The 16,541-nt window shown below is 39.3% G+C and overlaps 1 protein-coding gene and 1 long non-coding RNA gene across 5 annotated transcripts in view; one reads left to right on the top strand and one right to left on the bottom strand.

The window, feature by feature from the left end:
- Positions 1-1,737: 1,737 nt before the first annotated feature.
- Positions 1,738-16,541, top strand: part of LOC110016249 (uncharacterized) — a 75,229-nt gene continuing 60,425 nt past the window's right edge. Inside the window, exons 1-2 of the long non-coding RNA XR_002291565.3 lie at positions 1,738-2,169; positions 2,250-2,311. This is a non-coding gene — a long non-coding RNA (uncharacterized LOC110016249). The remainder of the gene's footprint in view (positions 2,170-2,249; positions 2,312-16,541) is intronic.
- The window catches only part of zbbx (zinc finger, B-box domain containing), a 56,295-nt gene continuing 49,440 nt past the window's right edge, over positions 9,687-16,541 (bottom strand). For all 4 annotated transcript variants that reach the window (XM_020708420.3, XM_020708419.3, XM_078929621.1 and 1 more), the window contains 3 exons: positions 13,639-13,866; positions 13,483-13,555; positions 9,687-9,830 (listed from right to left, as the gene is read on the bottom strand). In XM_020708420.3, coding sequence (XP_020564079.1) covers positions 9,752-9,830; positions 13,483-13,555; positions 13,639-13,866 — 380 coding nt within the window. In that variant the 3' untranslated portion in view covers positions 9,687-9,751. The remainder of the gene's footprint in view (positions 9,831-13,482; positions 13,556-13,638; positions 13,867-16,541) is intronic.

Raw genomic sequence — 16,541 nt, 5'->3', positions numbered from 1 at the left:
TCTCGTCCGCACCGCTGAGAATAACCGCCAGATTGCCAACCGTCACAGGGGGGTGAGTCCCGAATACCAACCAGGTCAAAGGGTGTGGCTGTCCTCCCGTAATGTCCCTCTCCAGGGGTCCTCTCGCAAGCTGTCGCCCAAGTTCATTGGGCCTTATACGATCGACCGGGTCATTAATCCGACCTGTGTTCGACTTCGTATGCCGGCGGCTCTGCAGATACACCCCACATTCCATGTGTCACAGATCAAGCCTGTTTCCGAGAGCCCTTTGTGCCCGCCGGCCGCTTCCCCGCCGCCCGCCCGTACCATCGATGGGGCCCCCGCCTTCACTGTCTCCAAGATCTTGGACGTTCGGCGTCGGGGTCGCGGGGTCCAGTTCTTGGTGGATTGGGAGGGGTATGGTCCAGAGGAACGTTCGTGGATCTCGCGTTCGCTCGTCCTGGACCGTACCCTCATCGACGACTTCTATGCTGCCCATCCTGATCGTCGCCCTGGACCGCCTGGTGGCGGTCGTTGAGGGGGGGGTACTGTCATGGCCTGGCAGCTACTCCCTCCTCCCCCCTCCTTCCTGTGTTGGACGCGACCAGCTGGATTCACTCACCTCATCTACACCTTCCTTCATAAGCTCCTCCTGGATCATCAGCCGGTGCCAGTTCGTTGTTCCTCCTATGGTGCATAGTCTGGTCAGCTCATGTTTATGTCTCACGTCTCATTGCCTCACGCTCATAGTGTTTTTTTCTCGCTCTGCCTCAGGACTTAAACCTATTGGATCCTCACCTGGTCGCTGTCCTCCTACGCTGCTGTCTATCCGCCTCAAGAAACCTCCAGCCAGCCGCCTCTCCTCGCCATGGTTCAAGCCTCGCCCACGCCGCAGAACTCCCTCAAGGAAATTCCTCCTCAAGATTTCTCCAGCTAGCCTTAGCTCTTTGACTAGAGATAAACCTGTCAAGACCTATTTCAGATTAAACCACTTGAAACTTACCATTGAGTCCTAGCCTCCTTCCGGGTTCCAGCATCTGGGTCATTCTGAACTCACGTCCGCATCATGACACTCTGTTTCCAAAACCTCTTCTGCATGGGCGTGGCCATTTGTGCCGAGCTGAGTAGCTCCGCCCCGTTTCTCTTTAGTGATAAAGAAATGGTGAAAAGTGACATAATTTGGTTCCAAATCGACACTTTTTGAACAATGTGTGGAATGATGAAACAAATGTGTGTACCAGACCCTGCTGTTTGATCAAATTACACATGAAAAAGAACTTTGATAAATCCATGAAAAATACTTCGAATTACATTATAATTTAAGCTACATTGCACCAGCGAGCAGCACTGGCTGTGCCTCAGAACTGATTTGATACGAGCACGTGCAGATTGTTGAAATGAAACGCCATAAGGAAAGTGACTATTTGCACATAATTTTCCAAATACGTGCGGCCGGTGCTGAACTTTTTTCTTGGCCACACGGACCCAGAGAAAGGGTTATGGCTAGGATTATGGGTTACGGTTAGGCATGATGATTCTAAATTGGAAAATATATATACCGCTTTCTATGGAAATAAGTGACATAAAACAAAAGTGTTGAAAATTCCAAAACATCTCCAGAGGTTCCTTAAATTAAAGTAGTGATAAATTACAGCTGCAATGATATAATTAGAGCAGTATGTTCAGGGCTTATTAAAAGAAAACAAGAAAAGTGGTTGAATTTAGGCTCATTAACAACAAATGTTGCAAACCTTCAAAATGTACTTTATTTGTTTTGTTTTCCCAAAACTTTATTGGAATATCTTATTTCAAATGTTTTGTTGATTTGAGAAAAGAACTTCTTTTTTTTCTTTTTTTACATTAAAATAAAACTCACTCTAACAAGGCAGCCAGAGTGTTTTCTTTCTTTGATGCAGTCGCTTGCATCATGGCCAACAGTTAAAACAGTGTTTATTTGAATCATACAAAAATAAACTGTCATCGTCTGAGGGTATACATGATGCAACAGATCAATGTCAGGCATGATGGAAAGCAAATCCCCTCCAGATGGAGGCTAGACATCATTCTCAAACAGATTTAAACTCTTGAAACCTTATCTGCTGTGGACGGTGAATTCAGGGCAAGGCTAAGAGTCGGATGGGAGTGGAGGTTGTGGGTGCGTTTGAGCAAAGGGGGAATTCAAATAAGTAGGTAAGGATACAAAGCTAAGAAAAAGTTGGAGGGGATATGACTCAGAAAATACAAGGTTGAACTTGTGCATAATTTTGCAGGAACAGCAAAGGAAGCAAGATTCAAAGGAGTGAAGGAACAGACAGCAGGACACATATAGCAGGTAAGAAAGCTGATGACGAGATGAAGAGAAGCGATACATCCACGTAGATAAAGCAAGGAAAGGGATGTTTATCCTGCCCATGATCATGTAGCCGTCTGTCTGTTATTTTGCCCAAGGTTCTGATTAAGTCGTTTATGTTTAAAGAGGAAGAAGTCTCTAATTCCCCTCCTTTCATCTAATTTAATTATGTGCTGACATTCTCCCTTTCTTCCTTGAAAGGATAAGAGCAGCTTAAGCTTTTATGTGGAGCTTTAATGACAGCGGCTGGGAAACTTACTTACTGCTTAGCCTTAAGTGTGTTTAGCCTGTCTAAACAGTGCATATGTGAGTATGTGCAAATGACACACACACACCTGCACATACTGGATTCCACTCACAGCTGTCCCACATTAGAATGCAGCAGCTAATGTGAATTACATAGGCTCTCTTTTGTTTTGCATTCAGCCACAACTCTGTCTTTGGTTGTGTTTAACTGCAGTAATAACAATAAGTTTCCTATTTCGATGGCCTTTTAAGTACATTTTTCTCCAAAATGTGAACACCCTAGAGCTATCCTGGCTCTGCAGCATTCTCTTTACCAACATTTAAACTTGGAGTGGTCTCCAGCATCTTTAACAAATGTAATTTACATTTACCAGGTAAAACAAAAAGGGCCCCAAATGTTTTTTTAGTGTATTGTTAAGCATTAAATGTATATAACAAAATACTGTTCTTATGTGTTAGGTTTGTCTACAGTTACTAAGAATTTAATTTAAATATCAGCAGTTAACTAATGTTCATTACCAACCCTTACTAAATACAATACTATTTAAAAAAATAAAACATTTAGCATTACTATATCATATCACCGTGTTGTTTTAAACAAATGTTCACCTTTCAGCAAATGTGCAAATCTGCTTTCACTGATTCACTGACATAACCCTGGATTTCATCGGGTTTGGGGACCTGCACCAAGCAGCCTTGGGCCCCCTCATTCATCGTGCCCCCAAAGAATTGAACCCTGGTTTCCTATGTACCAGTCCTACATGCAGCCAACTCAGCCATCCAGACGCTGTAAAGGATTTGCTAAATGAATTATAATAAATTGGCAAATAATTCCCCAACAAAAAATATAAACATTCTAGTTAAGTTCAAATATAACGATATTTAACATATAACTCAAATATAACATGCTACAAGATGAAATACAAATTATTACATGTTTGATGAACTGTGCACAAACAAGATGTATGTGTCGGCTTTCAGAGGGGCAATGTCAATCATGTCGTACCACAGCACCATGGACCATCTCTGCATCTGGCACTTGCAGGTGTAGTTGCCAACCATCTGATCCACAGTATCTACACCTCCTTTGGTTTGGTTGTAGAAGATCACTTCTGTGTTTTTCTTTTGGTTGTTTTTATCCACCATCATACTGTGGTGCAATTATGCTGAGAAGAACAACAGCCTCTCTCTTTTTTTTCTGACATAGCTGTTCTTAGTCATCCTGCTATTGATCTCAAATTCAGTGCTACATTTTTGAAAAAATTTAAAAATGTAACCAGTTTTTAGTTTTTGTCAACCTCAGTTTTTACTAAGGTCGCACTAAGCTAAACAGAATGTTTTTATTATTATTTTTCAGAATCATTTAACTGTTAAATAACCGAAATTCCTTGGTATTTTTTGTGACACACATTTCATTGTTTTTAAATTAATTTGTTTTCTATTACTTCACATTTTGAAGAAACATACATGTTTCATTCTTCTATTATTGTAGTAGTAAGCCCTCTCACTTCACAATGAGAAGGCCCTCCTGTGTGGAGTTTGCATGTTCTTCCACGCATTAATGTGAGTTTTCTCAGAGCACTCCAGTTTCCTCCCACAGTCCAAAAACATGCTTTGGTAGGAGTGTGGACTTCCAACACAAATACTCTTAGATAGAGATTTTGCCATAGAAACAATGATTCGGACCAACTACTCCATATTGATGACATCTGGCTCCAACAAGACAAAGTCCATAGTGTGAATAAATGTCAAACTGAATTTACATAAATTCACTGTAGCAGGAAGTAAACCATTTTTTTATGGGTGACATCCCACTAACCCAGTCCAGTTCTCATTTACAGTTGTCATGATATGTATGACGAAGCAGACCCAGATGCTGGAACCCGGAAGAAAACTCAGACGTAGCAGGGATGAACAAAAAGGATGTATTTTTTACGGATGGAAAAAGTAATAGTCTTTAGAGTTCAATTTTTTCAATCATGGAAATGTCAATAAAGGGAAAGCCTGTTAGCCAAAGCTCTGTTTATATGCTTAGCATTTTTTATTTATACGCTTAGCATTTTTTACATTTTAAAAACTAGTCATATTGCCATCAAACAGACAGCTTAAATGTATTCAGCAAATTATGGTGGAGCCTCAGTTCATGTAACATCAGCAAAACTGTCTTAGCAGTCTCTTATGTGCAGGACCCATCAATACGATAAATATATGCTCAATTATTAGGATGGAACAAACTGATATGGTAACAGAAGCAAACAAGTCATCAATCATCTCCCTGGAAGTCTCATACCAAAATGGCAGTGTTGGTCACTCTAGTGGAAAGAAGACAACAGACTCATAAAGGCCATAAACAATCAGGACACAAAAAACACCATAGGTGGCAAGAGACTCAGTTTGAGTCGAAGGGGGCCAAATAGTATGTTAAACTGTTAATGTCCCAAAACAAAAGAAAATATAATGGGAAAAAATGGATTCATGCTTTTTTTTCTTCAAAAAATGTGTTTGTAAGTGTTGCACAGGATATTGACAGAAACATTATTATCCACATCAAAAGGAAACCCTTAAAATTCAAGGAAATTAACTAAAGAAAAAAAAAAAGAGTGGACAATAACATACATATATACTCTTTACATTTCTTCTTCTCGTTAGACTTCCGCAGAGTTTCAAATAAAGAATGTGTTTGGGCTTCTGATTTTTTCATTGCATTTGGTTTTCCTGTTCATTTTCTTAACACAGTTTACTAAACCTGCTTTGTGGGTTAGTTAACAATTGCCTTGTTTAATAGTTTTATAAAGCCTCCACTTTTAGCAATGAACACTCAAAAAGAAAATTCTGTATATTTACTTAACAGCCTTGTGTCAAGCGATTGCATGCAACCACAATAAGTAATTGTTGTAAAGCATACTCATTTAGTATGAGCTACGGAATCCCACGAGGATACAAATTCTAGATTCAACTCAAGTATGTTGTGTAATCCTTTGCCTAAATTGTTGAGTAATGCAAAATATTCAATGTATGTAGTAATATGTATGCAAGCATTTTTAAAATATGTGAAAAATCCAGAATTAAATAAAAATAACAAAATGCACTTTAGTCAAAGTAAAACAGCCATAGTTCTTTTTAATAGCTATAGCAATTATATAAAACTCAGTTGGCATTAGCAAGTACTTGAAACAAGATTGCATGTGAGGACAATCTTTTGACAGCTTTTTCTATTGAAGGCTCAAACGAGTCATCCTGCATAATTACATAAATTAAAAAAGGCTTTTTTGTCAAAATGATGTAAACGTTAGACAGTTTGCTTTTTTGAATGAATTTTACATTTTAGCCTGGTATGGTATATTGGCCCTAGAACTAGTAGGTAAGTGGTAAAGGAATTAAGGATTACACAGTTTTCTTTAGAGTCAGAAATGTGTGTGACTCCAATAATTTATGTTTATTTAATGCAATGTAAACAATTTGCTTTCCTAACATGTATTTTCTTTAATAACCCAAACTTGTGCCCCTTGGCAAATTGCAACTGTATGATACAAGTGTGCTGTAAACAAGCACACACACAAACATGCTGTGAGTCAAATGTACATTTCCCTTCAAGGACACATGTTGTGCATCAGTGTAGCAATACTTGTTCTAATTAAACAGGTAGACCACTCTATCACCTTGAGAACTGCTATGATTAACCCTAGGGATCTTTAGCTCCAACAGCCCACAAACACACAGATGCCCGCCCCCACCACCACTAGCACCTGTATCATCCAGCTCTTTCTACTGCACATGGATGCCTCCATTAGCCATTAAGCTGGACTGCACCAACACTCATGTGTGATAGAGAGGATATGAGAAGGTGGGACTCTTATTAAACACCACGAGACCCGACAGAATCAATTACAGTGATGTATCGATTTGTCGATAGACACTGGTGGCTAAAACTGAGCACCACGAGTCTGCCACCGGACTGCAGGGAATGGAAGGACGGTAGAATGATTGCAAGAAATAAAGGGGAAATGCAACAGAGTAAAGGGGGAGCGGATGTTTAAGAAGGGAGAAGCCTTTTGCACACAGGAGTAGCTATGGAGATGAGAATCGGAGCAGGAGTGTGAGAAAGGGAAAAGGGCTATCTGAGGCGCTATGTGCTGTAAGGATAAAGATAATGTAGAAAAAAGGGAGTCTGTAAAGAAAGAAAACAAGATAAGTACATATATGTATTCCTCATTTTACAATAATACTACTGCTGTTTAAAGGACAAATATACTATTTATTTAACATATTTATTTAACATAAAAAGTATTCATGTATATGACAATATATTACCTTTGGCACACAACAGAAAGGTTTTTTTAATGAATTACAAGTTATTTTCACAGCTGATTTTAGAACCCAGAAGTAAGACGACTGGATCTAAATTTAAATTCAAAGTGTTTCCACACATTGGACTGTAATGATGAACTGATCAGATTTTGCTGCCATCACACGTGTGTTGTCAGTTGAGATGTACTTGGTCCTTTTTTTTTTTTTTTTGTTTTGATATAGTAAAATAAACCTACTGTGTCTTATTTCCCACGATCAATAGAATTGGGAAATGATTTTGTAATACCATAGATCGATTCAAATAATAACTTACCTCAGGCAGAGCAATCTGGTTGGATCAATGGAAAACAAGTTGATTAATTGATTGAGTCACCTAATCGTTAAACCCCAAAAATAAATGCATGCATAAAGCAACTTTAAAGGGGTTTTCTATTAGGTTTGGACACATTTCAAGAAAAGAACGCACACAGGTCTGTGCACCGTTGCCAAAGGCAATTGTGCAATGTTAATTTAAATCATTAGCAGGATGGGAGTATTTCATTTGCCACTAGGGTTACTTGGTGTGGATTTAGAAAATGGCTGAAAACTAAAACAACATGATCAATAAACACACACACACACACACACACACACACACACACACACACACACACACAATGGATAGGACTGAGTTTTTGCACAAAACATAAAATATGAATTCCAGTACAAGTGAAAACTAGAGATATTTAGAGCAGTTAAAGATCAATAGTTACAGATTTACTTTCTTGACAACATCAACAATGCACAAAATTAAATCTAATGAATATCAGTGCTCAGGTTGTTTCCTGTCTTCATGCATGTGCGCCTCTTGTGCTTAGCTGTATGAAGAGGTACAGCTGTAGAGTTGTTTAAGCTTAAGCCAGTAGTTTGAGATCCATCAGATTTATGTCTTTGTTGTTTCTCCCTCCTAAACATTAAGTGATAAACTCAGTGAAGGACACAGTAACAATGATCTACCTTTTCATCTCTCCCCGTCTCTTGTCTCTTCACTCTATATATGTTTCACTTTGTCTCTGTGCTATCAATCAGTCTTGTGGTAATTGCTGGTGCATTTCAGGGATTTTGCTGTCGACTTTAAGCGATTAACGTTTGGACAAATAAAAGGCCCTTATATCCCTGCAGTCAATAAGTTAGGGGATGGACATAGGCACTGACACTCAACAAAACCAACTGAAGAAGCTGTTTCGCAGATGTCACCCACACATTTTATATGCACTGTTCCTTTGGTATACCCCCTAACCCCCCACCCCACTTGCATTTGGGAAGTCTTGCGATCTCCGTTTAATAACTTGACACGTCACCATCAACTTGCTGGGTGTATTTGTCTCCAAAAACAATGCATGGAAAAAACACCACTGATTTACAACTGATTACCATGGAGGCATCAAGGTTAGCCACAAACGTTAACTGGTGACTGATGCTCTGTCTGTTAGTGAGCTTTAAAATAGTTGAAAACTTGTATTTATTTATGAATTCTTCTTGTGAGTACTCTGATAATGAACTCTGATCGTGTACATGAGTGCTATTGTGAAGCTTGTTTCAAAGGAAGCGTTGAAATTTGTGTGATTAATCAGATGAAGTTTATTATTGATGAATATGCACAATATTGTTGTGAAAAATTAGTTTAATATTTTTTCAAGAATAAGATAATAATGGAATTAATATGTTGGTCTTGTTTACACTGGCCAGGTGTTTTTCCATCTGGGGATTTTCCTCAATTCTCAATGGGGAGCTAAGCAGAGCCTGGCCTGACCAGGTTATCACCACTACCTACCAATGCTGTAGGAAATCTCACACACAACACTGGAACATTAGCCTGGACTTTTCCTCCACTGCTCATCGGAAGCGACGAACACTGGAGCTAGTTAAACTGGATTAAATTCCAGTTTTGTTTTGAGTTTAATTATGAGTTAAAAAGGGACTTTTGACTTGTTTACATTTGTTTAATAGTCAAATGTGAATTAGTTGGATAAAACAAGACAGATGTTAGGTTATGATCCCAGTTGAGGACATTGGTGGCCATAATAGATTAGAACTGACTGTGGGAAATAATGGAAAACACAAACTCCGACTGAGGAAAACATGCACACCAGAGACGCAAACAAGCCAGATGCAGGATGTGGTGTTTCTCCTCCTCTTTATCTGCACACGCATCTTTAGACATGGCAGCAGCGACTACAGGGCCTTTCCCTGCCTTACAACCGTAATTTGTCACCGGCAGGAGCCTCCTAGAAGTGCATGCATGTCGAGACAGCATGACCTGATCTGGTGACATCCAAGCCTTATTAAGAAACAAACTGGCATCGACCAAGAAAAATGTTTTTCCCAAACCCCTGGAGGTAAAATTGGCACCACAGCCAGCTGCCCCTGATCGTCTGCCCTTAAAGTTGTGTCTCACAGACTACACATACACTCCATTAAGGGGATTCGAGCAGAATCCGGCTGAGACAAAGGGCAAATTCCCCATTTGTCTTCCCCTTCCCCTCCTCATCCTCTTCCTGTCCCACTGGTGTATACCTTCATTTAATTCACCCACCGGCTTGCATCTCACAGCTTCTGCTCCTATATGACTAATACAAACACAGAGCACGGAAAGCATAATAAAGAAGACAAATCATGAATCAATACAGCTTTTATGCTTTTCAGCAATATATATATATTTTTTTCCAATTCTTACATTTATATGCTCGTTTGTCTGCACAACAACCATTTGTTGATAGATCAAGTTTTAATATAGAAAGACATTCGCTCTGGATAAACACAATTCAACCCTATAATGTGACTTTACTTATGACTTTGTCTTGGATGACTTTTATGAGTGCACATTACTCATGGTAGCAGGAAGACACTCTCTCTGTCTCTATTTGCAGCCTCTTCATTCTTCTTTTCTTCTTCGCTGACCCCACCCCTGCAAGAACCAATCCATGAATTAAAGGCAGATATTTCAACAACCGCAACATTAAAACTTTACAAAAGATTAAAAAAAATTTGATATGCTGAGGTTTTCACTTTGCCATTTATTTTTTTATATACACAAGAGCACAAATGGCACAGGATGTTTTCTTTTCCCATTAAGACAGAAAACATATCAGTACCATCTGCACCACCTTAAGATTGTGATACTATTGTCAGAAAACACATTTGTACGTGTTTGGCACACAGCTGCTGTGGTAACCTAGCCGTTCTTTAGCCACGTATTTAAAATATTGCACTGCGTTATCAAGCATCTACTTTTTTTCTTCGGATAACTGAGGTTATTCAAGCTTTATCAAAAAACAAACAAACACTGGGACATGTTTAGATAATCGACCTGCACGCATACAGTCTAGCTGAATTCTATTTATTAAAGTTATGTCTCCAACAACAACGAACAAAGGAAACAAGAAACCATATAGCTGCATAGATATATGGTTACCAGACCTTCTTTAAGCTGCAGTTCTTTGGTTCTGTTCAGGGTTCTACGGGGGGAACTGGGTAGGTGGGGTGTGGGTGGGTGGGTTGGGGGGTTGGGGGGTGAGGGAGGGGTCCCATCTTTGTGTGATTGTCCTTTGTTTGCTGTTTTTAACAATCTTCAGTTTTTATGACCGTTTTATCTGCTTTTATGTGAAGCGCTTTGTGTTTTTAACTGAAATGAAAGGCGCTATATAAATAAAGTTTGAGTTAAGTTGAGATAGATGCTCTGAGCCAGTTTTCCCGGGCAGATTTGTTCGATATTTTTTTTTCACTAAAATATATATAACCATCAGGTTGTGAATACATGACACAACAATCAAAGATTAACAGAACCAATGGATGACAACATAACAATAAAATTATTGAAATGAACAATGAAAATAACAAATGTCACAGCATGCATTACCAAATATTCCTAAACTAATTTACAGTTTACTATAATGAGAGTTGACATTATCTGGTGGTGTTTGAGCTTCAATCCGTACTTTTTGATTGGTGGAGACCAAAAAGTGTTTTTTTTATAGACCTACTTGTATTTATTTTTTAAGAGGAATTATTAGCTGCATCTGTTTGTGTATGTGAGTGTAGATGTTTATATTTTTGAAGTGTAATCTGAGTTGATTTTTTAATTATTTGGTAACTGCACTCCTGTAATGATGGCTTGCTGTAAACTACCTTTATTTATGAAATACCACTTCACATTGCATCGCCTCTGGCAGAGATGATGCTTATAAACATACAGAAAATATGAGCGATGAACACCCACACAATAGAGGTAAGATCGGCCTAAAAAAATCCAGCCCGACCCGACCCAGGCCCGCTTTAAAGCCGAACCCGGCCCGAGCCCGACCAATTAACTTGTTCTGCAGACCCGAGCTCGAAGCAAACCCGAAATTTCAATTTATCCCAAAGTATTTTTGGCAAAAAAAAATGCAAGATTTCTTAAAGTTAAAATAATCTACATATTTTATGATCATGATAAATGCATTTGCACAACTAAATAATGCTGGAACACAGAATAAGAGGCCAGACAAAGAGAGTGAAAGAGAGATCTTGATGCGCACTCGCTTCATTACGCGGAGAAATACTGCAGCCGCGGCGGTGCGTGTTTGCCTTTTCAGTCCCCTGTCTCAAGTTTATCCTTGACTTCTTGCTGCTCCATATCGGCGATACCTAAACAAAATAGATGCGGATTTGCGGAGGGAAGATTACATTCACGACACGTGCGCAAAGCGTGCCCTGGCTCTGCGTCTGCGCTTCCTGTTTAGTAGTAGTTATGTAGCAATGACCTTACAGCGCCTTCTCTGTTTTAACCAAATTATTTATTTATAACAAGTATTCCTTAGTTTAGTATCCACACATCGTTTTAGTTTACATCTTTATAAACATATTGTAACGACCCAGAGTTGGGACAAAGCTGCGGGTGGCCGGCGCCCCCTTCTTTCTGCCAGTTGCTGGACCACAGTGTGTGTCAATCAACGGTTGGATAGAGGGAGCAGGGTCTACCTGTGTGTGTGTGTGTTTGTGCGTTCGGTGAACGTTCTCCCTCTGAGTAAGAAGAAGCTGGCTGTGCCTTTCGGTTCGTGCGGTAACCGTTCTGACGTACAGGATTAATAAAGAGCGGTTTGACAACCACCTGCCTAAGGAGCTTCTTTGCAGCCATTACAATATATTTATTAAAAAGTCAGCGAGAGAGAAGCCTGGCCGACCCGACCCGAACATAATGATTGTCATTTTAGTCCCCGACCCGAATGACTCGGGCTCGGGCTTAAGATCTTACCTCTACCACACAATGAGATTTTGACACAGAACTACTCATATCTAGAGAAGATAAAGTATTATTTAAGGTCTATAACCAACATGGTTAAACTCTTCAGATATCTCACAGGGAACATGACTAAAGTGTTTCAAAGGTTGGATTAAGATCTATTGTCGTCTGTGATATAGGAGAAAAAGTTTAAAGGTTTAAATTTGAAAACAACAAATTTTGTTTTGTGAGCTGAACAATGGTGGAACAAGACAACTGTAAGTGTCTTCCCATTAAGGTGGAGAAAACATATTTCCCCATAAGGTTGTAGGAATGGTTCAAAGATGTTTACAGATTCCAAAGATTTTTGCACATAAATAGCATAAGACACTTTCAACAGGGCAGATTTTAAAATGTTTCTTTTAACCAGCAACTGCAACACTGTATAGAGGGCAGGTGCAGTTCTGCTTATGATTTAAATCACTACAATTCTTATGTTATGTTCAAACTGAAAGTGATTTGTGTGGCAGTTTCAATGTTAAGTCAATGTAAAGACAAGCTGACAGGTTCTGCGGTGCGTTTTGAGCTTCAGGCGCAGCGTGCCTTGCCACGATGTTTCCAGAGTTCAAAAATCTTAACTTTAGAGAAGAATTTGTGTCGTGTCGACCAATCATGATCTCAGCTTTGAGACTGTCATTCAGATGCAGCTCCTGCAGTAGATGGTGAAGCTCACCGCACTGGGAGAGTCTCTGAATGACCTCATGAATCCAGGCATGGACACATGATAACAGATGCTGTAATAGAACTCTTCAAAATATGTAATCTCTCAACATCATCGGTGTGTAACATGCATTGACTGTATATGACATACCGGTACATACATATAAACAGTCAATACTTCCAGCTAGCTATGAGGCTAAAAACCTCTGACAGTAGCTCCGCCCACATACAGAAGGAGAGGCAGGTCTTGGAACAGAATTTTGGACAAGCATCCATCAGTGAATTGGACACATATGTAATGACACTAGCAGATGCAAATTCGATGCATAAGTCTGTGTGAAAGCATCATCAAACCAAAGGCAGACATTTGTATTTTGATGTCGTCTTTTATCTAGCTTCTCATTTGTAGCCATGTTTGAATTATCAGTGTTCTCGAAACTGCATTCAAACATGCAAACAAAATGCTACTTCATTATCATTATTTCTACTATAAAACACATCTAGATTAAAAAAAAAACAAAAAAACAATCTGTGTTTTCTATAAAAAATGTTTTTATTTGCATTTTAATGTGGATTTTGCTCAGAGATTTAGTGATTTCACCTGCTGCTGTGGTAATTGATGTGTCTGCACAGTACTCACCAAACGAAGCAGGGCTTGGAATCTTGATTTTGACCTCCACTGTTTCCAATATCCAATAACAAAGAATAAGTGCCTGTTTGGAGGTTGAAAATAATGAAGATCAATGTAATATGCTGATTAAAGGTCACAGAGCTGAGTGTAAGATGTTTGCTGCACCCTTTGTTGTAGCTTCTAGTTCCTGCTCCAGACTCTGTAGAATACGTGCAACGGTGTCAGCATCTACATCTGGATCCTCACATCCTGTCAGGTCCATGTTACTGATCTCCATGATCTCCTTTGCTGCCTGAGAAAATGAATGGGTTGGTACAGAAGGAGGTCTCGAGGTTGTGATTACAGTTCCAGAGGGAACAGGTGCGGATTTGTTGAACACGTCAGTCACAGACACTGAAGAAAGAACAAGATAAAAAGAGACAAAAAACAAAAAAAGATGAAGGTAGTATATATTAATTTATGTTACGGATGTATTCCATGACGAAAAAGGAGTGCAAATAAAACAGAGAAGATAATAAACTCAAAAAATACTACATTACTTTTAACTTAGTAAAAAAAAAAAATCAAAATCAAATAAATGAGTACAATCAGAAAACTGTTTGTGATGAGCTAATTGGATTTCAAACAATAACTATTAAGGTTTTCCATTAATTACATACTAAGAGAATAAAAACACTCCTGATTGAACATTTCATAAATATTGACCTTGGTTGGTAACTCAGTTTTATACAAAAATGGCACCCAAAAGACCCTAATAACAATTGTGTTTAACTTTTTTTTTTAAAACATTTTTGTGCTGAGACGGACTGGCAACCTGTCCAGGGTTTCCCCTGCCTTCGCCCACAAGTGGTCTGGATAGAATCCGGCAGCCCCATGACCCCGAAAGGGAATAAACGGAAGAAGATGAATGAATTAATGTTTCTTTGTGAAACAGGGATTTGAGAAAAAAAGGGGAACAAAACAGCTCTTGTTTTTTGTCATCTGTCCAGTTTTCTACAATGTTCAACAAGTCACATGGCTTATTTCGATGAATTTGACAAATATACGTGTGCTTTAATGCTCATTACAAATGTGAAAGTTTCTTAATAACATCAAAAAAGTGTGGTAAACTTTGTATTTTACTGTCACAGCCCCTAATAGGGTTCTTAGACTTGAACATGCAGATCTCAGATTACAAACAAATGATAAATAATAAAGTACAACCTGATTTAAAAGTAGGGCAGCTAGATGGCTTAGTTTGCCGTGTGTAGGACTGGCATAAGGGAAACCAGGGTGTGTTTCCCAGGGGGCACAATGACTGTCATACAGTGTGAGTCCTCAGGCAAGACCCTTCATGCTACACTTTCTATCTAACCATGTCACCACGAGGAGGCCAAAGTCTGGGTCATCCTGTGCCAGTTCCCAGCCCGGATAAAATACAGGGCTGTGTCAGGAATGGCGTCCGGCGTAAAAACTCTCTGCCCAACCACCTCTGCAAATCTTTGAAAGCTGATGCGCTGTGGCAAACCCTGAGAGAATGGTCTGTAAGGTGAACATCACAATATAAAAGTAGGTTGCATTGTGGTTGCAATGGTTAGAAGACCCTGGTTCTAATCCCAGCTGGGTCTTACCTGTGTGTAGTTTGCATGTTCTCAATGTGCATTTGTGTTTACTTTACATGTGTCATGGATTACTTGGTTACTCTAAATCATCCCTAGGTGTGAATGTGAGTGTGTGTGTGGCCCTGCAACAGACTGGCAACCTGTCCAGGCTCCAGCAACCCCATGACTCTGAAGGAATGGACTCATGATTTGAAATCCAAAATCTGCAAGACTGTGAAAGATGTTTTTACGCATAAAAAAACAGCCAAGGAAAGGGAGGTAAAGATTTTTTTTGACCTGGCTGCTAATGCATTACAATATTTGTATTTGTCCCTTAACAGATGATATGATCAATATTTTTTTTCCCTTGGATTAGTGAAGTGTCCACTATTTGGTTAGCAGTGTTACTAAGTAATGCATGCAGTGATGGACATGGTGAAGACAGACATTTTCATAACCCATGCCCATGCCCCAAGCCCATGAAGAAGGTGCGCGTGTAAAAAGGAAATAAGAGAAGATGCCAAGAAGAAGGCAAAAAGGAGACAGAGGAAAACTTTGAAATCAAAGAAAAAGGGTGAGAGATACAGAAATGGTCTCAATGGTCAATGGGACGAGTGCTGTCTCATCCCAGTCCACTGCGAGCCACATCAAATTGAATCAGATTGAACATCCATCCCCACATGCTCACTGTAAATCACATCAAGGCTCCTGCTGAGAAGCTATGATGGTGTGGATCACTACATGTGTGTCTGCAGCACACTGATTCCTCATGCTGCTCGCTGTCTAACCAGTTTCAGCCACAGTGTTAAATCTTTCAGTCTTTCAATCTTATTTGATCCCCTCAGCCCTCCTTCTCTCCTCCTCCTCCTCTGCGTCTGGCTCTGTCTTTAAGCTGCCACAAAACCTCCACTTAGTGCCTCTCAACCACCTGATCTGTCAAACCCGGCAGCCTGGGAGGAAGGACGCATGCAGTGAAAACAATTTTGGATATGCTCACATAACGCAAATATACTTGTGGATATATTGAACTCCCATGATGAAATACATTTTTGATTTATCTTAGTGGTTGCATCCTTTGCTCTGTTTAAAATGTAATAACTTTAGAATAAGGGTGTATGAAGTTAGCCCCACTGTTAATGTAACATCAATTTGAATCAAAAGTCAGTGAGGATGAGAACGCATTACCTCTTCTGTTTCCATTTCTATTTATGTTTTGAGTTTTATGTCATTTTGTGTTTCATTATGTTGGGTGCAGAAGATGGCGAGGGTTGAGGAGATTCTGTGTTTTATCATTTTGCTATATTATTTTAGAATAGCCTATATGAAGCTATTTTTAAGCATTTATATTAAATATCTGTGTATATGATAATATATTACCTTTGGCATAAAGAATAATGCATTTCTTTTAAGAAATATGAGTTATTTTCTCAGTTCTTTTTTCTCCCCGGAAGTAAAACTACTTGATCTATGAGGAACTGGCTTTCGTTT

The sequence above is a fragment of the Oryzias latipes genome, chromosome 13 (genome assembly GCF_053564925.1).
Source record: "Oryzias latipes strain Hd-rR chromosome 13, Olatipes_Hd-rR_3.1".
Classification (NCBI taxonomy): Eukaryota; Metazoa; Chordata; class Actinopteri; order Beloniformes; family Adrianichthyidae; genus Oryzias; species Oryzias latipes.
This window is presented reverse-complemented; position numbering and strand designations above follow the sequence as displayed.